The 22,429-nt window shown below is 40.6% G+C and overlaps 1 protein-coding gene across 5 annotated transcripts in view; it reads left to right on the top strand.

Moving 5' to 3' along the window:
- DYRK1A (dual specificity tyrosine phosphorylation regulated kinase 1A) overlaps nucleotides 1-22,429 on the top strand; it is a 150,462-nt gene that overhangs the window by 106,117 nt on the left and 21,916 nt on the right. For 3 of the 5 annotated variants that reach the window (XM_043593604.1, XM_043593607.1, XM_043593603.1), the window contains 5 exons: nucleotides 4,030-4,226; nucleotides 10,526-10,645; nucleotides 12,646-12,834; nucleotides 16,965-17,112; nucleotides 21,251-21,537. In XM_043593604.1, the coding sequence (XP_043449539.1) occupies nucleotides 4,030-4,226; nucleotides 10,526-10,645; nucleotides 12,646-12,834; nucleotides 16,965-17,112; nucleotides 21,251-21,537 (941 nt within the window). The remainder of the gene's footprint in view (nucleotides 1-4,029; nucleotides 4,227-10,525; nucleotides 10,646-12,645; nucleotides 12,835-16,964; nucleotides 17,113-21,250; nucleotides 21,538-22,429) is intronic. The other 2 variants (XM_043593606.1, XM_043593605.1) reach the window with 1 other exon arrangement.

Raw genomic sequence — 22,429 nt, 5'->3', positions numbered from 1 at the left:
CATCAAGGAAAAACAAAACCTACATCAACCGCAGTACTAGAGATACGTTGAAAGCTTACTTTCTGAGATTGGGAATAAGACAGGAAAGTAAGTACCTGTGTCCCTCTCTGAGCACTGCCGGGTTCGAGGGACAGTGGCAAGAAGAATGAGGTGGGGGTAAGAATAAGGAATGGGAAGGCAAAACTACCGTTCAAACGTCCAGAAGTGCTAGTGGCTATGGCAGCCTGTTACGCGATGCCGATCAATTCATCATGGCCAGAAATTCTGTCGAGCAGCACCGTTGAAGAGAGACGGTGTGCAGTTTCAACCACAATGCCAACATAGGCTTATTTGTTTTGTGATTTTGGGGAGCTAATTCTAAACCATATACGGACGTGCAGAGGACTACGAATAACCCAAACCATTGTTGAGGAAGTACAGAATTCTCTACTGGATATTAAAACTTGTAAAGCTGGTTCTGGCACAAGGTTGAAAGAAATCGAGGTAGGTTTGTATCCAGTAGAATAGCGTAGAGAATCCAAAACCAGATCCAAGCGTGCACGGGCATGTGATTTATGATACACATGCCTTGCAGAGCAGCAGGGAAAGTTTGTCTTTGTAATAATTGGTCCTGAGTCAGTTGAATATCCATTATGGGGGGGGGGGGGATGCAGCCGAATTCCTGTGGTACACATGCACAGAAATCAAATCCAAGAGCACTGCCCATCTAGATGTGAATGGTGAAAACTCACCTGCTAGAAGATAACAGCATTTCTTGATGATTTGGATATAAGGGAACATTTCTTAAACGGACACCAAAAATACGAATTCTAAAGCAAAAGTTGATAAAATTAGTAGATTGTACTCATCAAAAAAACACCCTTAAGAGAGTGACCATGCAGACCACTTATAACCGACAAAGGGCTCGTACCTAATATGTGTTAAAAATAAGATGTTTTAAATTTTAGAAATGTATCAGGAATAGTCTTTCTTGATAGAAAAATGGAAAAGCAACCTAAGTGGATCTTTAAGCAGCCTTAAATAGATGAAAAGCTGCTCGTAGCCACCAGGAAATTTGTACACGCTTATGTGTTGGTGGAGAGCCACCACATACCTCCAGCAGTGGCTGAGATTAGGAAGACTGAGGGTTCCAGGTGTCAGTGAAGGAACAGAGCAGAAGGGACTTTCATAAACTTCCAGGGGAGAAACGGAGCAATTAAAAACACTGCAGAAATTAGAAACTACAGCAATCAGAAGAGCAACAGAACAGCATCTCTGTATGTGCCGAAAGACCCTTAACAAGACTCGTCCTAATGACGTGGTTCATAATAGCTCTGAACTGGAAATAATCCAAGTGTCGGTCGGAAGTAGGACAGATGGGTTACCATGAAGTAACGATCACGACCAGACTGCAGCTTATAGGCGCAACATGAAGTGAACAAACCCACTTACATAAAGTTATAACTAATCTGGGTTTGGAGGTCAAGATAGCAACTTTGGGGTAGAGAGAATTGGGTATTGATTGAGAGGGGTCAGAGAGTGATGTGGGGGGTTTCTGGGATGATGCCCATGTTTCTCCCCTCTCCCCTTTAACAAGTTCAATCGATAATTATTTAAGCTCTATACTCATGATTTTTATCCTTTTTTTGCTATATTACAATAAGTGAGTTTAAACCTAGTATATAAGGACACTGGTAGTAGAAGCAGAAGCTAGTATTTTGTAAAGTACCAAGATCCATTATTTGTGCTTTCTTGTGTCTTATTTTTTTAAAACTTCATAATAAACCTAAGGGAATAGGGTTAGTGTAATAATATCTCTGTTTCATAGATAGGGAAGCTAAGACCTAGAGTGGTTAAGTAACTTGCCTTTCAGTGCCTTAGTGTTTTTACTGTTTATAAGAGCTTTTTATATATCAAAGAACTTAATCCTATTTATATATATTTAAATTTATTTATATTCCTTCCCAGTTTGTTTGGTTTTTGTATTTTTGTCATGTAGATGTAAAGCCTCCTTTTCCCCCCATTATTTGACATTTAGGTTTCCGTGTTTTTTTGTTTTTTTAAAAATGGTTGCGGACAATACCAGGATAAACATTCTTCCGTGTCTTTGTGCACGTCATCGATTATATCCTTAGGCTAAATTCCCAGTTTTGTTTTGTTTTTTAGCTGAACAGAGTTGTCCCGTGTATCTGAATGGACTGTATTTTTTTAGTATGAGTAATGAAATGTTTAGAAAATCACCCCATCTATCATGATAGTGGCATTGTCCTTTCACTTATTCAGCAACTATTTATTGATCATGCCCTGTGGGTCAGTTAAGGACCTCAGGCTGTAACGGAGGGGACAGAAGCTAAGGTCTAAGAGCCGTGCCAAGGCAGGTTATGTTCCAGTTTCAGTAATGGGGAGAGGACTCGAGGTTTGCTGCTTCGAAGAGTCACTCTAGCATTTTACTGAAGGGATCCAGAGCTGCAAATGGGCAGAATAAAGACAAAAAAGAGCTCATGGGGATCTGTTGTAGTCCTCTGAGTGAGACAGGGGTTCATGGAGATGAAGAGAGGGGCTGTATTTGAATGTTCTACGGGAGGTGGAGGCAGCCAGATTGGGCAGCTGTTTGCCCGAGGCTGGTCTCTGGGGGCAGAGAACTCTGACTGCAGGAGCTCTGGTTCCGGGTGACTGGGTGGAAGGCGGTGCCGTGTGCTCTGGTGGAGCAGAGAAGTGGCACTTGTGTTTGGAGGGCGCCGAGCTTTGCTCTCTCCGGTTTGGGGAGTCTAGGCGACCGTCAAGGAAGAGGCTGTTCGCCCCGCCAGACGGGTGCTGTTCCCACCAGCCGGTACCGCACGGCCCAGGGCAGCATCGTGGCCGGTGTGGGCCGTTCATGAGCCGCCAGAGCTGTTCCGAGTATTTTACACACCGTCCCCACAGCCTTTGCACGTTTGGCGAAATGAGGTGTGCAAGGCCACGCGGTCGAGGAGCGTGGAGCTCAGGTTCCAAAGTGCAGCAGCCTGGCCGAGCGTCCGGGCTCTTTACCGTGGGGCCTGCGCTGTTGTAGGTCTCAAAAACAGTACTTGAGGAAAAGTACCCAGGTGCTGAACGACATGGCCTGTTGTCTGGTTGGAGTTAGCTGGTTTGTTCAGGAAGGCCAGCACGGGAATTCTGGGCCCTCGGTTTGTTGGCCAGGGTTCGGCGCTTCACCTTTTGGCTTTCGTCTGAGATTACAAGTGTGGTTAAATTTAAGAAGAAACGTCTTCTTTTCAAGGAAGAATGAACTTTTATTCGCCAGCTACCCAATGCTTGTATGGACCAAGTGTTCATTTTCCATTTCTACCGTGAAAATCGTGACCGTGGTCCCAGCCTTACCTGTGGGATGATTATTGGCCGTTCGTACTCGCGGGGAGCTTGCGGGGTCTGGATCCTCTCGGGACTGTGTCGGAAGAGTTGGAGGAACCCAGCATCCTGTGAATTTGTATCCGTGTATTTGTATGCTCAGGTGTTAATGACCCGTGTCGGTGGTGAGCACCTTGAGGACAGATCTTTCACTTGTTTGGGGGGTGCTGGAATATCGATCGCGTACACCCGGTGGGTGCGAAGCGGCATCCTAGGGGCGTTCCTTTGAATTGGTTTCTGTGTCTACAGCCACAGCACCCTGAACACGCCCGATCTCGTCTGAGTTAGTTTCTCTGGAGCTGATCCACTGGAGAGGCCCTTCTCAGAAAATCAAAGATTACTTACCTAACTCAAAGTTCTCGATGGAAACCTCCTATGTGAAAATAAGTATTAAGGGTTGTTACTCCTAGTGGTTTATGAAAAGACAAGATTTTCTCTTACCACAGATTTATAGACACCTTAGTCACTGTATTTTATCCCATTGAATCTAGAACTGTTGTGTTGAGTATAGTTATTTGTTGGCAGTGTGTGGTTTTAAAAACTTTTACTGTTACTGAAACTCCCAAATCCTAAGGTCCTTGTGGAGAGGACTGTCAGCTAGGTCAAAGGATGGGGACACTGGGATATAAATACATCCTTTCAACCTCACTTACTGTCTTCTCGTAGGAGGAGAGACTTCAGCATGCAAACCTTCATCTGTTCGGCTCGCACCGTCATTTTCATTCCATGCTGCTGGCCTTCAGATGGCTGGACAGATGCCCCATTCACATCAGTACAGTGACCGTCGCCAGCCAAACATAAGTGACCAACAGGTTTCTGCCTTATCTTATTCTGACCAGATTCAGCAACCTCTCACTAACCAGGTAAGTGCGTGATGTTTCAGAAGTGATTTGTTGGGAGTGTGGTAGAATGGTAAATAGGCAAAAACGGCTTGACGGTTTTCACTTTCTCGTGCCATACGCGAGATTCTGGATTGATGAGATAGGATGTCAGGAAGTTTGCGTTCAAGTTTGTCAGCTTTTTCTTTTTTCTGTCTCTTCCACTCGATTAAAAAACACTTATAAACCAACCATAGCCACATTCTCTCCTTCTGTAATAGGGAGGGGAAAAGTTCATTTTAAAGAATGTCTGTTAAAATAAAGAAACTGAGAGCTTATTTTTATAGAAAGGTGGTTAAGGAGAAGACTATAAGTTAGAGGAAAACAGGTCAGATTCCAAACTTAAGCAGAGCGGATTTTATGCCATTATAAACAACTTCAGCGCGCAGGCATTGCAATAAATATGAAACTCCTTAAAATGGAGAAGAGAAAAATGTAATGCAAATTAACCGCACTGGTCATTTTAATATTCAGACTAGAGATTTCAACAGTTGTTTATAAAATGGACAGTGTAACAGAATAAATGCAGAAATCTCTTGGTATGCACACATATACGTGTGTGTATGTACGTGTGTGTTTTGCGTATTTCCTGAATTAACTGCATTCACTACGTTGATTTTTGGTTTGGGGAGAATTTTTGTACTGACTATAGTTGTGGTAAAGTTTCTTTCCCCACTTAGATGGAGGGTGTGATGACCACTGAAAAAGGCCCTTAGGAATTTGGGTTGCCCCTGTTTTTTAGGCCTTTTAACATATCAAGTGATGATCAGAACCTTGGGAAATTTCAATATATTTCTTACACTGGATTATTTATTTCTAATTCCATAGTATGTGGTTTTAATGAGCACCTGGCTCCAGTTAAGTAACATCATGATGAAGGGACACCCTTGTATGTGTTATAAGAAGAATTTTGTCAACAGTTGAGCTGGCTTTACGTTCATAAAATATATATAGCGCGTGAATAACATTCATAGTTAAGACGAATTATGGCAAGGCTTAAGAATTTGTTTTATGCAGTAAGTTGAGAAGTTGCGTGTTTGAGAATTGGAGCATGTGGTCCGAGTGTTCAAACTTGGCAAGTGTGTACCAGAAGACAGCTCCGTGGTACATCCAAAAAATAGTAAAAGCACAATGATTCGTTTGCATTGTGCAGCTGACCCTTGAGCAACATGGGCTTGAATTGCGCAGACCCACTTAGATGTGGATCTTTTTGATACGTACAGCCCAGTACTGTGAATGTATTTTCCCTTCCTTAGGATTTTCTTAATAGCTGACTTTGTTCATAGTAAGAATAGAGTGCATAATATACAAAATATGTGTTAATTGTTTATTGGCAGAGCTTCTGGCTGACAGTAGGCTAATCAGTAACTAAATTTTTGGAGAGTCAGAAGTTATGTGTGGATTTTCAACTGCACAGGGAGCATGGCTAGTGTCCCTGACTCCCATGTTGTTCAAGAATCACCTGTACTTTTAAGAAACAGAGTATGTTTGGATTCATTTTCTCACATGTTCAAAAGCAGCCTGTCAGGCAGGGTGCCTGTTTTTATTGTTTTCCAGCTGAAGGGCCTGAGCTCCCACCTGTGACTTCTCCAGGTGTTGACGCCGTAGACTTGGGGGTGCAGCCCAGGTTCTTTCTTCTTAGACACAGTGCCCTTTCTATTGTATGACCCCTGGCATCTATGGAGGGCTAGAAAAAATTCTAGTCCTTTAGTTGTAGTAGGTAATTGTAGTAGGTAATTCGGTCCGCACAGCACCTGTTTTGAGATACAACTGACATCTTATTTGTGGGTTATTTTAAAGTCAGAAATAATTCACTTAATATTTCTGTTTTTTAGTTACAAAATGTTTTTAAAGGATTCATATGATGTAAAAAGACTGTCTTTTTAAATTTTTATTTATTTATTTTTTTTAATTTATTCTGAGAGAGAGAATAGGAGAAGCAGTGAGAGAGAATCCCAAGCAGGCTCTGCTGTCAGTGTCACTGTCAGTGCAGAGCCCAGTGTGGGCTCCCGAACTCCTGAACCGTGAGATCACGGCCTGAGCCGAAACCAAGAGTCGGACGCTTAAGACTGAGCCCCGCCGGGCGACCCAAAAAGGCTGTCTTTTAAATAACAGTATTCAGCCAGGTATTTCTACCATAGTCCAGAAATTTCTGAACCTAATCAGGCAGATGAGAAGAGATTTTTCTTATAACTGAAGCGTAAAACACTGAAACTGTGGGCTGGTGTAGCATATGGTCTGCAAGTCCTAAGACACGGGCCCGGGGTCTTGACTCACGTAGTTGCAGGAGGTGGCCCTTCTGTCTGCTCCTTGAATGTATGATGGGGACCTTACACTACACTGCTCTAAACTTACCTCTGGCTATAAACTTGGATAATTTTATTATTTGATTTCTGTTGTTTCTTGTTAACATCCTAGTTTGTTTGTTTTTAAGGTTTATTATATAAGTAAGTTGAAATGAACTAATAACTTTAACGTTTTATTTCTGGTTATGCGAGTGGTGTGTTTTATACAGGTTTTTAAACAGTTTTGTCCAAAAGGTAAATTCAGGAAGCAAGAGAAACGCAGTAAAAGCAATTGTAGAAAAGTATGCTTGGTGTTGGGATTGCTGAGTCCCTTTGTGCTGTTAGAATTTTCTCATACCTTGCACAGTCCTCAGACTAGACTAAGGTATGCCCTGCCTGTGCTTTTCAGCTGTTTCAGTAGCTCTCAAAACAGCAAGAAAGGCAGAATGTGGGTTTCTAGTTCTTCATTCTATATGAAACTATGAGGTAAATATTAAATAAAATGGATGGAATAGGTATTATTAAGCTAGAAGACAATTTTTAAGTAACGTCCTGGAGCTTACGCTGTGTAATCTTTTCAGGAAAAAACCAGTTTGAGCTCTCAGAACTGATTTAAGCAGGAGATGCACATTATGCTTTCCTGAGCTTTGGGATCTGTGTCTTTGCCCAGAGGGGTCCAGGAGCTATGAGCCCTGGGGGTGTGGGTTTCTCTGGCTCCAGGGAAGAAGGGAGCTCGCTCCGGTCCTCTCTGTGCTCCTGGCTTTGTGACAAGAAGCAGGAAAGGGAGAAAAAATGTCAAACGCTCAGGATTCAGCTTTGAGTCTAGCATAGATGCGTAACCGAGTGTTTGGAAAAGTCACTTCCTAATTTTGGGTTTGTGCTCTAGCAAGCAGCACGGTATCAAAACACAGAAGATTTGGCTGCCGAGCCTGAAATCGCCGTGAAAGTTAGTGGAGGGAGTGTTACTTGGTTTGTTCTTTCCACATAGTTTGAGCACCTGCTTGTACGAGGTGCCATTTGAAGCAATGAAACGCAGTCTGGTCTGAAGGCTGATTGTTTGTGGGCAGAATACCTCTGGTTTACATATACAGATGCTCCCAAAGTACTAACTTCTTTTGCAAGAAGTATATAAGAAAAGCACGGTATTTAGAATTAGCTGGGCAGTTTGGCCTCATAGACAGAGTTGGCCAACTGTGGAAGGGGTTGGTGATATTTTATAAAATGCAAGCACCTAGCGCACACTCCTGTCGAGTGTGGGAAAACCATCGCTACTGAGTCCAAGTTACCTTCTTGTCGAATTTCTTGTATGTCCTGTACATTTGAAATCGTTGTCTTGATTGTGTGATTTTGGTGTTTTTGAGTGAGCATAATTGCTCCTGGAAAGATGGAGTCACTGGTTCTGTTTGTCCCATGTTTGAAACACCAGTGGAACTGTAAATGGACAAGTTAAAAATTTAAAGAACCCAGTCACAGTTTTGTGTATAACTAATTGTAATAAATCCACATGCTTATTTTTTTTGATATTTATTAAGCACAACTCCGTGATGTTGCCCTACAAATAGCCTAAAAGTGACTCGGCCAAGAGGGTAGAATTGAGGCCTTCCCCTGACCAGGAAGGAGCTCCTGGCCCAGTGTCGTGTGGTTCAGGGCCCAGGACTTCGCACGGTCTCAGGTCCCATCTCACAGGTGCCCTTTACGAGCTGCAGAACTCCGGCCGAGCATTTCACATCCTAGACTCCGGTCTCCCACTTGCAAGCTGGTGACAAGAACACTGCTCGTTCTTAGGAGATCATTGAGAGGATTCCATGAGTGATGCAGAAATCTGTGTATGCTTCTGACAGGGCGTGGAGCAAGTACTTGCTTCTCTTATTTTACTGTCAACTACTTAAGTCATTCATTTGTTTCTAACCGCAGCTACGCCTCCCGCCAAACTTTTCTTAGAGTAGTAACGAAATACCTCACTGGTTGACGTTCTGTAAGATCTCATGGTGGGGTTTAGCCACATTCCGGTGCTCTAAGGATGGTCTTGCCGAGTTAATTCCCTGCATGAGAAAACGTTGCCAGGGTCTTAAAAAATAAAGAAGGAAATATGTTAAGGCAAACCTTTTTCATTATCTTAACTGCTTATAGCATTCATTCACATAAAAATAATTGACATGCTTATTACCAGTATTGTTACTCGATTAAATTACATCTCCAAGGAACAGTATAAGAATAAAATATCCTGTGCATCTCACTGTACCTGCTCTTTATATTTAGCAATATAAAACAACATATATTTGAAAAATTAAGTACTTTGGATTTTCTTATTAATTGCTGCCATCTTTGCAGACAAATAGTTCTAACCACCAAAGAGTTTTACCCCCTTAAACTTTATTTCGAACTTTAAGGAGGGAAAGATCATGAGGACAGAGAATGAATTAATAGCCTACTACAGTAATTCAGTGAAATTACTCTCTGGATAATAGCTTTTTAGAGTTTGAGTATAGAGGCAGAGGAAACCAATGTTAATGTTAGTTTTAGAGAAAATGCACCTGGAAAACTGCCACGATCGCTCCCATCTTGTCTTACCAAGGGGATGGTGACTCTTAAGTCCACCATCACCTTACAGACCAACCCTCTGTTTTGTTGGTGTGGGTTGACGTGGTTAACTATCCCAAGACCCCAGACATTTCGGTGAGGCCTTGGTATGATGCATTTGCTGTCTCTCAGCCCCTCGCCTTGACCTGAGTGTCCTTGGAGAGGGGCTGTGCCAGGGGATCTGGCTCAGTCATTAGATTTTGTGGCATCGCTGTCTGCAAGAGCTAGACAGGAATCCGCGAATGGCTGGTGATGGTGACTGTAGGTACCTTGATGCACGTCATCGGTTTTGAGGATCTGTTGATGGCAAGAAGCCCTGTTGGGACCACAGTCCAGGATCATGGCGCACTAGTGGAGGCATTCCTGGTGTATGTACGGAGGATGCCCCTGCTCTGGTCCCCCTCCCATCGAGCAGGAAGCTCACAGCTGAACTCTGACCACCTGTTACAGGATAAAAGGGATACCGTTTAGGATTCGAGTGGGGAGGTTGTTAATCGAATGTGGTTGGAATTAGTTTTTAAAAGAGTTTCACGAGCTTTAAAGTGTTCTCTGGAACTTACTTGGGGTCCCCTCCTAGTGTAATTGTAAGTAGAGATTTCGGTATTGTGGATTCGTTGGTTTATTCAGCAGGTATTTATGAAACATATCGTACGTGCCCACCACTGTTTTAGGCAAAGGGAATAATACACCACTGAGCAAAGGAATCCCTGACTTCATGGAGTTTTTCTTGTAATGGGAGGAGAAGGGGAAAAAACTAGAACCAGTAAATGCGTAAATATAGTATGTCAGGTGGCGCTAAGTGCTAAGGCGGGGAGGGAATGCGGACAGTAAGCTGGGGCGTGTTACCGGGGAGAGCATGTTTTGTTAAAGAAACAAATGCAGGTTTCCGCCTTGCTTACAGGGCAGGTGTTTGTCAGAAGGCAGGGTCGAGGGTGTGGGGGGCTGCACTGCACGCCTTAGTGCCGGGCTCCAGTCTTGCCCCGTGGCCGCCTTGCTTTGTGGTGCCAGCGGGTCCCGACACCATGTCCTAGGAAGCTGAAAGTTGGATTTGTCTTTGCCTTTTGTCAACCAGATCGGGCTTTAGGAATAATTCGGAAGAACTTTTTCCTTGTATGATGGAGAAGCCCTCTTGGGCAGTGGCGTGTGTGTCTCCTGGACTCATGGGTGTGTCTGTGATCCCACTTTAATTTGGGGAACGGGATCGAAAGCCACAGCTGGCACATTATCTTCTAATTTCACTTCTTTGTTCCAGTGGTCTTCATTGGAATCCAGGCGAAAGAGATAACTGAGAGAGAATGTATGATCTTCTAATGTAGATGTCTTTTTTTTTTTTTTAATACCTGTACACAGGTTACAGAAGAGAGGGGATTTATACCAGTACAGTATAGTTAAAGTGCTAGTCTTTTCTGTCTATTTAAGGTGATGCCTGATATTGTCATGTTACAGAGGCGGATGCCCCAAACCTTCCGTGATCCAGCAACTGCTCCCCTGAGAAAACTTTCTGTTGACTTGATCAAAACATATAAGCATATTAATGAGGTAAGATGACTGATTTCTTTTAATAGCATATCTTGCAATAGAGCAGGGAAGAAAAGTTATTTTGTGGCCTTTTTAAATATACTAAACTTTATTCCCAGTGATTATAATATTGATGATTATTGTGTAGACCAGAGTGTTAATGATTTATAGGTAATATAATTGTGTAAAAGAAAAAAACTATATTAACAAGGACTGCAAAAAATTAAGATAATTGTAGGATGACTTCCCTTTTTTCCAAGTTGTATTTAATATATGCTGAGATCATGTTTCTGTAATAACTCTTCTCTAAAGCAAGAAAGGAGAAAAGGAGGGAATAATGACACTGTAAAATTATGCATATGTTAGAATTTTGTGTAAATTATTATATGTCTTTCTGTTTTCGCCATGGATGTCAGGAAACTCAGAGTGAGATCTAATACCCAGTTAACAGGCATTTGGCCTACTTTATTTGATAGGTCTCTATTTCTGTGGCTTTAAATTGTCTTTTAAATTTTTATGTGTGTGGCTTTATTGTAAATATTTGAAAGCGTTTTTGGTGGATGTAAATAGAGTAAAAAACATAGCACTTGGAATTACTCATATCACCTTGGCCCTTTGGCTCCAAAAATTATTTTTCTGGTGTCTTAGACCTTTGGCTTGGTTGCCATCTGCTTCTAGCCGCAGCTCTAGCTCCGTAATTCATTATGAAATGAGCTTTTCTGGAGAAGAGTGGATGTGTCTATGCTTCCTTTCCTCTTCATGTGAGCCCTGTCTCCTTTCATACTAAAGGCTTGCCCCGTTCCAGCTCTGGAGCCATTTAACTAAAAGCATGTTCTTATGCATGTGTACAGTTTATATCAGTTTGATGCTGTTTAATGCCAGTATAGTTGTATTACTGTGGCAGTGTGGCAAGATAGGATTAGTATGCACTCAATGATGAACATTTCTGCGTTGGATTTTGTACACAGTGTGTTAGAAAAGATGTGCCAAACTAGTTTTGATTATCTGGAAAATTGTTAACAGTTTATTAATGTCAGTTTGTTAACATCTGGGAGGTTATTAACAAAGCTGCTGTTAACCTGTGGTGAAATCAGAGTTTCCCAGTAGCTTTGCTGAAGCAGGTTTTTAACCATTTTGGCACCTTGTAAACTAGAATTTTTCTGGTGTTATTCTGTGCAGTGTAATTTATAATTTCCTCAGTTAGTTACCAATTGAACTATTGCCTAGTCTACCTGTAATTTTTTAACTGGCTTTAGAAACAATTTTGTAAGAAAAATAGATAGAAGGAGAAGAACTCAACTGTGATCAGCCACAGGGTTTACGGCCCTTAGTATGGGGAAGGGGAAGGGGAAGGAGCGGCCGGCTTTCATTAATTGTTACGTTATTATAGGCTTCAAAACCGGAATGTCTCAGACGGCCTTTTGTATTAGGAAAATCTTAGTTCACACCCATCTAAACTTTCATTTTTAAAACCTTTTGTCTTAAGACCAAATATAAAATGGGGATGCAGGAAGTTGATAGGATGAAAAAGCTCTTTATTTGGTTTGGCATGTGTTGATTACATCAGTATCTACACACACACCCCCCTCCCTGCCCCATCCCTCATATTATACTCGTACAAGCTATGCCATCTCATTGTATGCAAGTTATATCCTAGTTTAAGAAATCAATATAAATCAGACTCTGTTAGTCTTCTTGAATGGGATACTTTGACTAGTCACTTAGCATCTGTTGATAAGATGTATAAACAATATAATTTAAAGGTGAATTTCACCATAGACGTTTTTCAATGGTTATATATCAGTGTCATTACGTAATTCAAATAGCAACTATAGAAAATTCTTTATTTCATTTTTTTGTATTTGTTCTAAGGAATAAAAATTCATCAGTTTCTTCCTGATGGCACATTTGTCTCACGTATACTCTTGATCTATATCTCACACACACGCACGTGCACATGGCGCCTCCTCACCCCCAAAGATTTAAATTCTACACTTAACACCGGTACATTCTCATTTCAGGTTTACTATGCAAAAAAGAAGCGAAGACACCAACAGGGCCAGGGAGACGATTCTAGTCATAAGAAGGAGCGGAAGGTTTACAATGATGGTTATGATGATGATAACTATGATTATATTGTAAAAAACGGAGAGAAGTGGATGGATCGTTACGAAATTGACTCCTTGATAGGCAAAGGTTCCTTTGGACAGGTAATTTAATGGAAAATGCTGTATTTCCTAAATTAGAGCTTCCTAGTGAATCATGTTGTTATGCCTTTTCCTCAGTAGTACACTTTCAATGTCTGTAAATAGATGTAAACAACAGATATGTGAGTATTTGGGGTTATCATGGTCCTTCAAAGGCAGTAAAACTGCATCAGCTCTAAAAACTCCATTAGACTTCCCATATTTACTTTCCAGAGCTATCAAGTTACTTTCCTTACTGATACATGAGTCGATCGGAATCGCTAACAGGTAGTATTGCCCCTTTCATATGGATTGTGTATGGTCTCTGGATGATTCTTCACTATGGATGCAAGAGATAATTACCTTCCTATCTGATACGCCTCTTCAAAAAGAAAAGAGTTCAGTTGGCACAGCAGGTGCCCTGCCACTTTTTTAGAGGCTGGGAAAGCCAGGGGCTGTGTCCTGGTTTTTCTCTCAACTTACCTTCTGTTATCAGGCCTTGAAGTGGGCACATGGTCTTCAGGGTTTCCTCTTCCCGTTTTCCCAGTACCAGCACAGCTGATACGGTGACTGTGATGGAAAGGATCATTCAGCAACTTCTAGCTTCTAGCTTCTAGCAGCTTCTAGCAGGAAAAGAGAGGAAGGGGCTCCCCAATAGAACTCGGTGTTTCTCTTTATTCCTGGCCTCGTCTCCACCCACAGCCCTTCCGTCCTCACCTGCCCACCCAGCCTCAGCGTAGAGCACAAAACCCTAAATATGGCGGTCTCTTGCATCAGTTGTGCTCAGACCGAGAGCCATCACACCTTCGTCCTTGCACTTTAAGAAACTTTTTCTGTGGCTGTGCACCTGCCCAGCTAGCTGCTCCCACTTGTCAGTCCTATCTCATTGAGTCCCCAAGCTCTGTTTGGTGTGAGGTGTGATTTACTGCTGATCCCAGTCTCCTTTGCCTCACGCCCTTTGTGTGGTGAGGCCATTACTAACCTGCAGTTCAAACACTTCTTTGGACTTTTCAGTGATGAGGATAGAATGGGTTTCAAAATGACTTTCCTGAACCACCTTTAAAGAAAAATGGTTTTGTTTTGTTTTGGGGCCTTTTAAAACGATGGAACCCGCGTGCTCCTGTTTACCCATTCCTGCTCTGAGAGAAGGAAAAATAATGCCTTTTTTTCAGCCTGTGCATGCGTCTGATCACACTTAGGACAAAAAATGTACTGTGGGCCATTAGCAGCCACCCAGAAAAGACCCAGAAAAATCTTCAGCTATTAAACCTGTAAGGAAATATGTACAAGGTTGCTAGGAGGCCTCTGTAATTCCAGTGTGGCTCTTCAAGGCCCTGGTGCCACCTGTGTATAGTATCTGCCCCTTCCCGCTTTCAAATTCCAAGTAGTTGCAGTACTTGTAAAGAACTCAGGGACCTTCTCCTTGATTTGTAACCTCTTTTTCTTTGAGTTAGGGGTTTCTCAGTGTTGGGGGAGTCCCTCTTTATGAAGTATTACTTCTTTTGTCAGAAGCAGCTCCTTCTCTCTCAGGGTCTCCTAAGGAAAGGCGTGTCTGAGGCCCAGCTTTTAGTAAGGCTGCACGCACCCTAGATCCAGGGATTGCTGGCTCCACCTTGAAAATCACACCAGCTACTTGGGCAGCTGCCTTCAGTAGGACAGTTTTCTAACCCCTGTGTTGTTCACCGTGGAAATTGTGCCATACAGCCGACTCTCTAAACTTCGTTTTCCATTTTGGTTATTTGGTTTTCCCTAAATATGTAGTCTTTTGAGTTCAGAGTGATGTTTTTCTCCTCCCCTTCACTTTGATTTTCTCATACTTTAATTCCTAAGAGCAAGTGAGCATAGTTAAACGATTGAAAATTGAGACCCGTTGACCTCAAACTCCATCTCATCAGGTTAGACTGATGCCTGCCTTAGGCTCACGCGTGTTCAGGTTCAGGACCCGTCACTCACCAGGTAATGTCTTCCATAATGACTTGATCAGATTTTCTCTGAACTCTGCCAGATCCTTATCAAGTAACGTGCTCCTTCATTTCTTTAACCAATGGTTAGGAGTCTTGATTGCACATTGAAATTTCCCAGGGAGCTTTGGCAGGGGGTGGGGGGGGGGAATGTTGGGGGGAAAGGACTGCTACCTGGGCTGTAAACCAATTAAACCAGAATCTCTGTGGCTGGATTCTGCGTGTTTGTATTTTTTCAAGCTGCCTGTTGAATGTGTAATTCAGGGTCAGAAACCATTGCTTTAGCATTTAGCTGGTTAACTATTTGCTAAGTCAGTAAATAGTTGGGCCCGTTAGTGGCCTTTGTCCTGGAGACCATTAGGATCCGGGCGTAGAACTGCAACTCTTGGTGCCGTCAATATAGTCAGTGAAACAGAAGAATATCAAAACCGCTTGGTCAGATGTTTATAGGGGTAGCCTCCGGTTTTAAAGACAGTAGATACTCTTCTAGAATTGGATGAAACCAGAAATAATTGCATTTTTCATTCCAAGTTTGATTAAAAAAATTTTTTTTTAACAAGTTATTTATTTTTTTGAGAGACACAGAGATGGCGCAAGTGGGGGAGGGGCAGAGAGAAAGGGAGACAGAATCCCAAGCTGGCAGCACAGAGCCTGATGTGAGGCTTGAACCCACGAAACCGCGAGATCGTGACTGGAGCTGAAACCAAGAGTCGGACGCTTAACCGACTGAGCCATCCAGGCACCCCTCCAAGTTTGTTTTTAATTGGACCATTTATAATATACCATTGACGATATATTTAACCTTGACTGATGTAAATCTTCATGCATTCCATTCTCTTCCTCTCCTCTAGTGGTACTCAGCCTCCAAATTGGAATTACCTGGAGTTCTACCTACATCTATCTCCAGGCTTTCTGAATATGCTAGAAAATGTATAAAAACTCTTGCCTATTCAGATTGTATGTATTATAAATATAAATTAACATTTAATCAGATTGCTCTTTCTGATTTGTGGATAGTTCTCTTTTATCAATGTATTGATTTCCTGAGTTTTTTAAATGTTTATTTTGTGTGTGTGCGAAAGAGATAGTACGTGAATGGGGGAGGGGCAAGGAGAGAGGGAAAGAGAGAATCCCAAGCAGGCTCAACCCTGTTGGCGCAGAGCCCGGCTTGGGGCTTGATCTCACAAATCGTGAGATCATGACCTGAGCCAAAATCAAGAGTTGGATGTTTCTGACTAAGCCACCCAGGCGCCCCGATTTCCTAATTTTTATGTAACTCTCTTTGTTAGTAATGTGAAACTCCTTTTAAATGAGTAAAATTAAGATGAGAGGTGTACATGGTGATTTGCTTATGAACATTCCACTTTCCTTAGCATTGATTCCTACTTTAAAACTATCAAAATCCACTAATTGTGGCTTTTACCTTATATCATGGAACTTTCTGAGTAATTTGTATTAGATTTATTTTTTTAAAGTAAACCTATTCTTTTGTTATATACCCGTGTTTGTGAAAATCTAACTTAAGGTTAGGAAGCTTTCTGCATTTTTCAAATGACTCAGAACCCTATTTTAAATATTTTACCTGAGGGGTGCCTGGGTGGCTCAGTCAGTTGAGTGTCCAACGTTGGCCCAGGTCATGATCTCAACAGTTTGTGAGTTTGAACCCCACTTTGGGCTTTGCCCTGACAGCGTGGAGCCTGCTTCGGATTCTCTGTCTTCCTCTCTGTCTGCCTCTCCACCACTCATGCGTACTCTCTCTCAAAAATAAATAAACATTAAAAAAAACTTTAAAAAATAAATAATTTACACATATACTTGAGATTTAAACCAGGTTTTTCTCCCATTAAAAGGTTAGGAGAATTGTTTTATAGTGTCATTTAGTAAAAAAGGTAAAAAAGCAAAGCACTTGTCATGATGTAAATTTGTTTCTGGAGAAATCTAGCTTTTGTTAAGAAGGCAATATTGTGGATATTTAGAAATACTGTAAGGATACAAAAGAAATGTAACTGAAAAGGTTGACTTAAAGTTGACTGTGAAGTAGTAAATGGATGAGACTGAATGGAAACGAACAGGACCTCATCTTAGGGAGATGAGAAGAATGAGAATTAGGTAAATGTACAATTAAAGTTAAATGTAGAATGTCGTGCAGTTGTTGCCATTAGTAGAGAATTATTTATCTTTTTTCTCTTTTAGGTTGTAAAAGCATATGATCGTGTGGAGCAAGAATGGGTTGCCATTAAAATAATAAAGAACAAGAAGGCTTTTCTGAATCAAGCCCAGATAGAAGTGCGACTTCTTGAGCTCATGAACAAACATGACACTGAAATGAAATACTACATAGGTAAACAAACAGGCACACAAAGCCATGTGCCCTCACATGGGCCAGAAGTTTGAGTTCATGGTTGTTTTTGAATGAGAATATGTTAATTTTTAAAGTGATAGGTTAAAAATTCAACTGTTTATTTCTATTGGAGGGCATAGATTTTTGTCGGTTACTCGATCTGGCAGTAATATTCTAAATCTTGGGGAATGTGCATTCCTCCTGGTGTATAATTTAGAAACACAAGAATAGTATCATGTTTTGCAACTTACTAGTGCCATTTGTTTGCTGTAATGATGCACTTTATCCGGGGGTCCTCTTTTTAGCAACTTTAACTGTTTCTCCTACCCTCAGAAATTAGAAGTAAGCCAAATATATTATAATAATAGAACTAGTTTTGGAATGTCTGAGCCAAGTTCTCAGACTCCTCCTCAGGCTATTTGTCAGTTTGACAGCATTAGATGCTGTTAAGACTTATTACAACAGAAAAGAGGTAATAGCCACTATTTCTTGAACTCCTATCATATTCCTTGTGCTTTTCTTCCATCATCTGTAATAGAGTAGTCCTGTAAGGAAAGCGGTGGGGTCCTTAGATTATAGACTGTGTTTACAAAGTGTAACATACCCAGGATCCCAGGGGCTCTGCAGCTAGCATCTGAACCTACCTCTGCTGGAATCTAGACCCTGTGTTTGTTTCCTTGTCTTACAGTGTTTTTCCTGAAAACAAAAAAGAGAAAAATTCTGGAAATAGTGAAGTCAGTTGATATATGGGCCCAACAACATCTGAATATACCTTGTTTAATACTGTTCTCAGTCAAATCTAAGATGCCAAGGATTGTAAGATCCCATTATTCTATGTGCCAAGAAACAAATTGCTACCAAGAGTAAATATAAAATACCATCAAGTTTTAAGATTGAGACCTTAGGATCAACTAACTATAGAAGTTTCTCTAGGCATGTATACATAGCAACTCATTTCCAGAAATGCTGGCCTGACTTGATAAACATGAGGTTAAATTTTATTTAATAAATATCTTTTTATGAATAAGTGGGCATTATGATTCTTTAGTGTGCCCAAAATGGTGGAAACAAAAAATGTTTAAAGATGTAAGGTTCAGATACCAAGATCAGATTTCCTTTATGAAACCGCCTTCATTCCCTAGTGTTACAGTAAAATGACCTTAATATTATTAATTTTTCTTAATTTCCTCTCTGTAGAGAAAACCTGATATAATCCATAGTAATAACATGTCTATTTAAACCCTTTTCTTTTTTTTTTTTTTGTTTTTTTTGTTTATTTATTTTTGAGAGAGAGAGAGAGAAACACTAGTGGGGGAGGGGGAGAGAGAGACAGAGACAGAGAGAGACAGAGAGACAGAGACACAGAATCCGAAGCAGGCTCCGGGCTCTGAGGTGTCGGCACAGAGCCTGACGCGGGGCTGCAACCCACGATCTGTGAGATCATGACCTGAGCCACAAAGTCGGATGCTTAACTGACTGAACCACCCAGGTGCCCCTAAAACCTTTCATACTCACTGAACATTTACTGTTCAGTGTCAGTTATAACGTGTAAATTTGAGCCTGTTTTCATTCAAAGGGCTTAGAAGCTCAAGAAGGACATTTGAAGGATACTTGACTCATAATCTGTGAACATCTTCCTCCTCACTCTTGTGTTTTGTGTTTTGAGTGTTTGCTTAAGTAGTAGAGAAAATGTTGATGGCATTACATTTGAATTCTGTCTTACGGAAAGAAAACATGGCAAATTTATAGTAAGCATTCAATAAATGTTAGTTATTCAGTTGTATATAATAATGGCTGTCAATTTGTTTTTAATAAACTGACTTTAATGATTATTAATGGCATTAATTATTATAGATGCTTTTGGGATGCGTGTTTGTTTTTTTTTTTTAAGTTTTTATTTAGGAAGGTGGTGAATGCACAGTGTCTCAAGAAACTGAGGCTCTGTATTGGAAAACAAGCAAAAACTTTAAAATTAGACATAGCCCTGCCAGGAGAATTGATAGTTAAAATTTAAGATGTCTCAAAGTCATATTGCTCTTTTGTGATGTCAGTAACTTCTTTTTGTTTTGAAGTAATTGATAAGAATAATTTATTCTAATAGTTTGTAGTCCTAGGTCTTTGAGACTTAAAAAAAAAAAGTCTTCTTTAGCATGCAGCATAATTGCTCACGTGGATTATTTGGTATCTGTCATGGGTCTAGTTAAAATTCACTTTAGGTTTAGAACAAAGTCTTGCTGACCCTCAACAGAGTTCAGTTAAAAAGATAACACAACTGTATCTCCAAAGTTCGGTGAAAAAGATACATAAATATACTTGTGTTTGAGCTTTCTTTGACAATGTCTTTAGTGCCCAGCCCATTGTAGTAGTTACTCAGTAAATGAGTAATGAATTGGGAAGTCAGGTGGAACCAAGTGGATTGATCTTCAATTCGAAGAACTTTGTAATCACAGAGTTTCTTAAAGGAATTTTTGTAATTACACTGGAATTTTGACATCAGTTACTTTCTACATTCTTTTTGTGGCTACTGCTTCATCAAATTAAAACTCTTGACCATGTTGCTGGGGTGTCTTCTTGCCCATGGAGCTCTGTTTATAGTATTAAACCTATGCACTTCACTGATTAAGAGCAGATATTATACATTCTTTTTTTTTTTTATTTTTCTTAATTTTTTTTATTATTATTGAGAGAGAGAGAGCAAGCAGAGGAGGGTTAGAAAGAGGGAGACAGAGAATTCAAAAGAGGCTCCAGGCTCTGAGCTGTCAGCACAGAACCTGATGTGGGGCTCGAACCCACTAACAGGGAGATGGTGACCTGAGCCGAAGTCGGACGTTTAACCGACCGAGCCACCCAGGAGCCCCAGATGTTATACGTTCTTATGTAACCTTTAAGGATTCTTTTTATTTTCAGAGTGTTGAGTTGTACTGTAGACTCCTATAGAGCTGTTTAGCATTTGTATTATTTATCCCAGCTTTGGATTGTTTGTATCAAGGATGATGTGAAACCAATGTTGACGGGCCCTGCTTCTGGGGAGGCCATTCAGGAGCACACAATGTATCCCCCATTTTGGGGGACCAGAGATTGAATACCGTCATAGTTACTCCAGATAGATCTGTAGAGAAACCTGTTTTTTTTATGAAACTAAGAGACCAAAATGAAGGTAACCTTGACAGATGGTTGTTTTATGTCATTCCAGTTGAGTAACAAGTGTTCAGCTTGGTATATATAAGAATTTTATAGTGAAGGGCAGCACTTTATTGAATGACCTCATCTGATGTGCAGTCAGTGTTAATACTAAAAGCACAATCTTTGAAGCAATTTAGTGTGTATTAAGCCTTTTTAGAGGTCAACACTGATCGCATATAATGGCTTCTATAGTCTTTTTTCTCATTCATGAGCCTGCTTACAATTTCTTCTTGTGATTGAGCTTTATTTTCAACTTTTCCCAAACCTTCAGTTGTGCACAAGATATCCCATGTACCAGTTTGATGAACATAATCAAATGCCTTGATTATGAACTCTAATTCTTGTAAAGCATGCTTTTCACATACTTGTTGTATTTGCCTAAAAGAAAAAAGATCTGTGCCTTCCTTTGACAATTGTTACAGGAAATTACTAGTGAGATCCAAGGCTCAGCAAAGCGGAATATGGATATATATCAGAGCCTGAGAGCCGCCTACAGCAGCATGGTCACAACCTGGAGATCCCAGTGGGTGGGGCTTTATATGAAGTTGTGAGGTTGGGCTCTCAGGGAGTAAAAAATACTTTCTCATAGAAGTGAGCAGAAAGTCACTGAAGTATTCTCAGTATTGTTTGTCAGTTTGCTATGTGTGTTTTCAGACCTGATTTCTTTTTTTTTTTTTTTTTTTAAACTAAGCATTTTGGTGATACTTCTCACGTTATATTGCTGATTGGCAGGCACGACACCTGTTTAATTAGCAGGTGAACAATCTAGATATTCCTGACTGGTTACAGAATGTGCTGTTAGTGCAGAATGCCGATCTCCAAATTTTAACTTGGTTTTCACTCTACATTTGACGTGGAAATGTTGTTAGACTGTTTGAGAGTTCATGCATGCATGCCTTATTCTCATCTTATTGGTATATATAATTTAAAATGAAACTTTTTCTTCCTCTTTCAGTGCATTTGAAGCGCCACTTTATGTTTCGAAACCATCTCTGTTTAGTTTTTGAAATGCTGTCCTACAACCTCTACGACTTGCTGAGGAACACCAATTTTCGAGGTGTCTCTTTGAACCTAACACGAAAGTTTGCACAACAGATGTGCACCGCGCTGCTTTTTCTTGCGACCCCAGAACTTAGTATCATTCACTGTGACCTAAAACCTGAGAATATCCTTCTTTGTAACCCCAAACGCAGTGCAATCAAGATCGTTGACTTTGGCAGTTCCTGTCAGTTGGGGCAGAGGGTAAGTGTATTTCAGGACTTGTGTATTAAAGTAGAATTAGGTAAAAGTGTAGGTAGATGTTTGAGATGTTATTAATGTGTATACAATTCAGAGGTAATCACAGGATGGTTATCTTTAAAATATGCTGCTTGGATCGCATTGTGTTGAAACCTGTCTGGGGGAAGTATCTCTTCAAATGCAAATAGTTAGGTTTTGAATGAGAAGGTATTGGTTTTTTAAAACAGGGTTTAAAAAATGACCTGTGTGCCTAAAAGAGAGAATAGGAGATGAGCGAATTAAATATTACGTGGATCTGTGTATTTTCCAAGTAGAAATTTTAGTATAAATTTGGGGCTATTCCAATACTAGAGCATTGAATCCTTGCTATGAAATATTTCTCTAAAGATCAAGATAAATGTGTTTCTCCAAAAACTGGTAAGTTAAGAAAAATACGGGTAATTTTACATTACACATGGTGATCTTGTATAGAAATTACACAGTTGGTTAGTATACTTGTGTTGATAAATAAGTTTAAATCTTTTTTGCCCTGTATACATTCTGACACATGTCCAAACTGGTTTTTCTCAGACTGCTGAAGACAGACCTGTCTATAGCAATAAATAGATTTAGATTTAGCTGATGGAAGAAAGATTTTTCCTGCTATTCTTTCTGGCGTTAATGAAAGCTACCCTTAACAGCGGGTTTTGCATATAGAATAGGAGGGATAGGTTGCTCTCTTCTTGAAAGGAAGTCAGATCCCCATCTGATGATGTTTTACTCACTTCAGACACTGTTTCTATTTACTTGAAAGTATTGAAACTGCACTTCTTAGCGGGGGGGAAAAAAGGAAAGGCCACAACTGACTTTCAGATACTATTTCATGTTGGCTTCCCGCTTTTTGTTTTTCCCGATT

This window comes from Prionailurus bengalensis, chromosome C2, assembly GCF_016509475.1.
Source record: "Prionailurus bengalensis isolate Pbe53 chromosome C2, Fcat_Pben_1.1_paternal_pri, whole genome shotgun sequence".
Classification (NCBI taxonomy): domain Eukaryota; kingdom Metazoa; phylum Chordata; class Mammalia; order Carnivora; family Felidae; genus Prionailurus; species Prionailurus bengalensis.
Note: the sequence above shows the minus strand (reverse complement) of the source record. Positions and strands in the feature narration are given on the sequence as shown.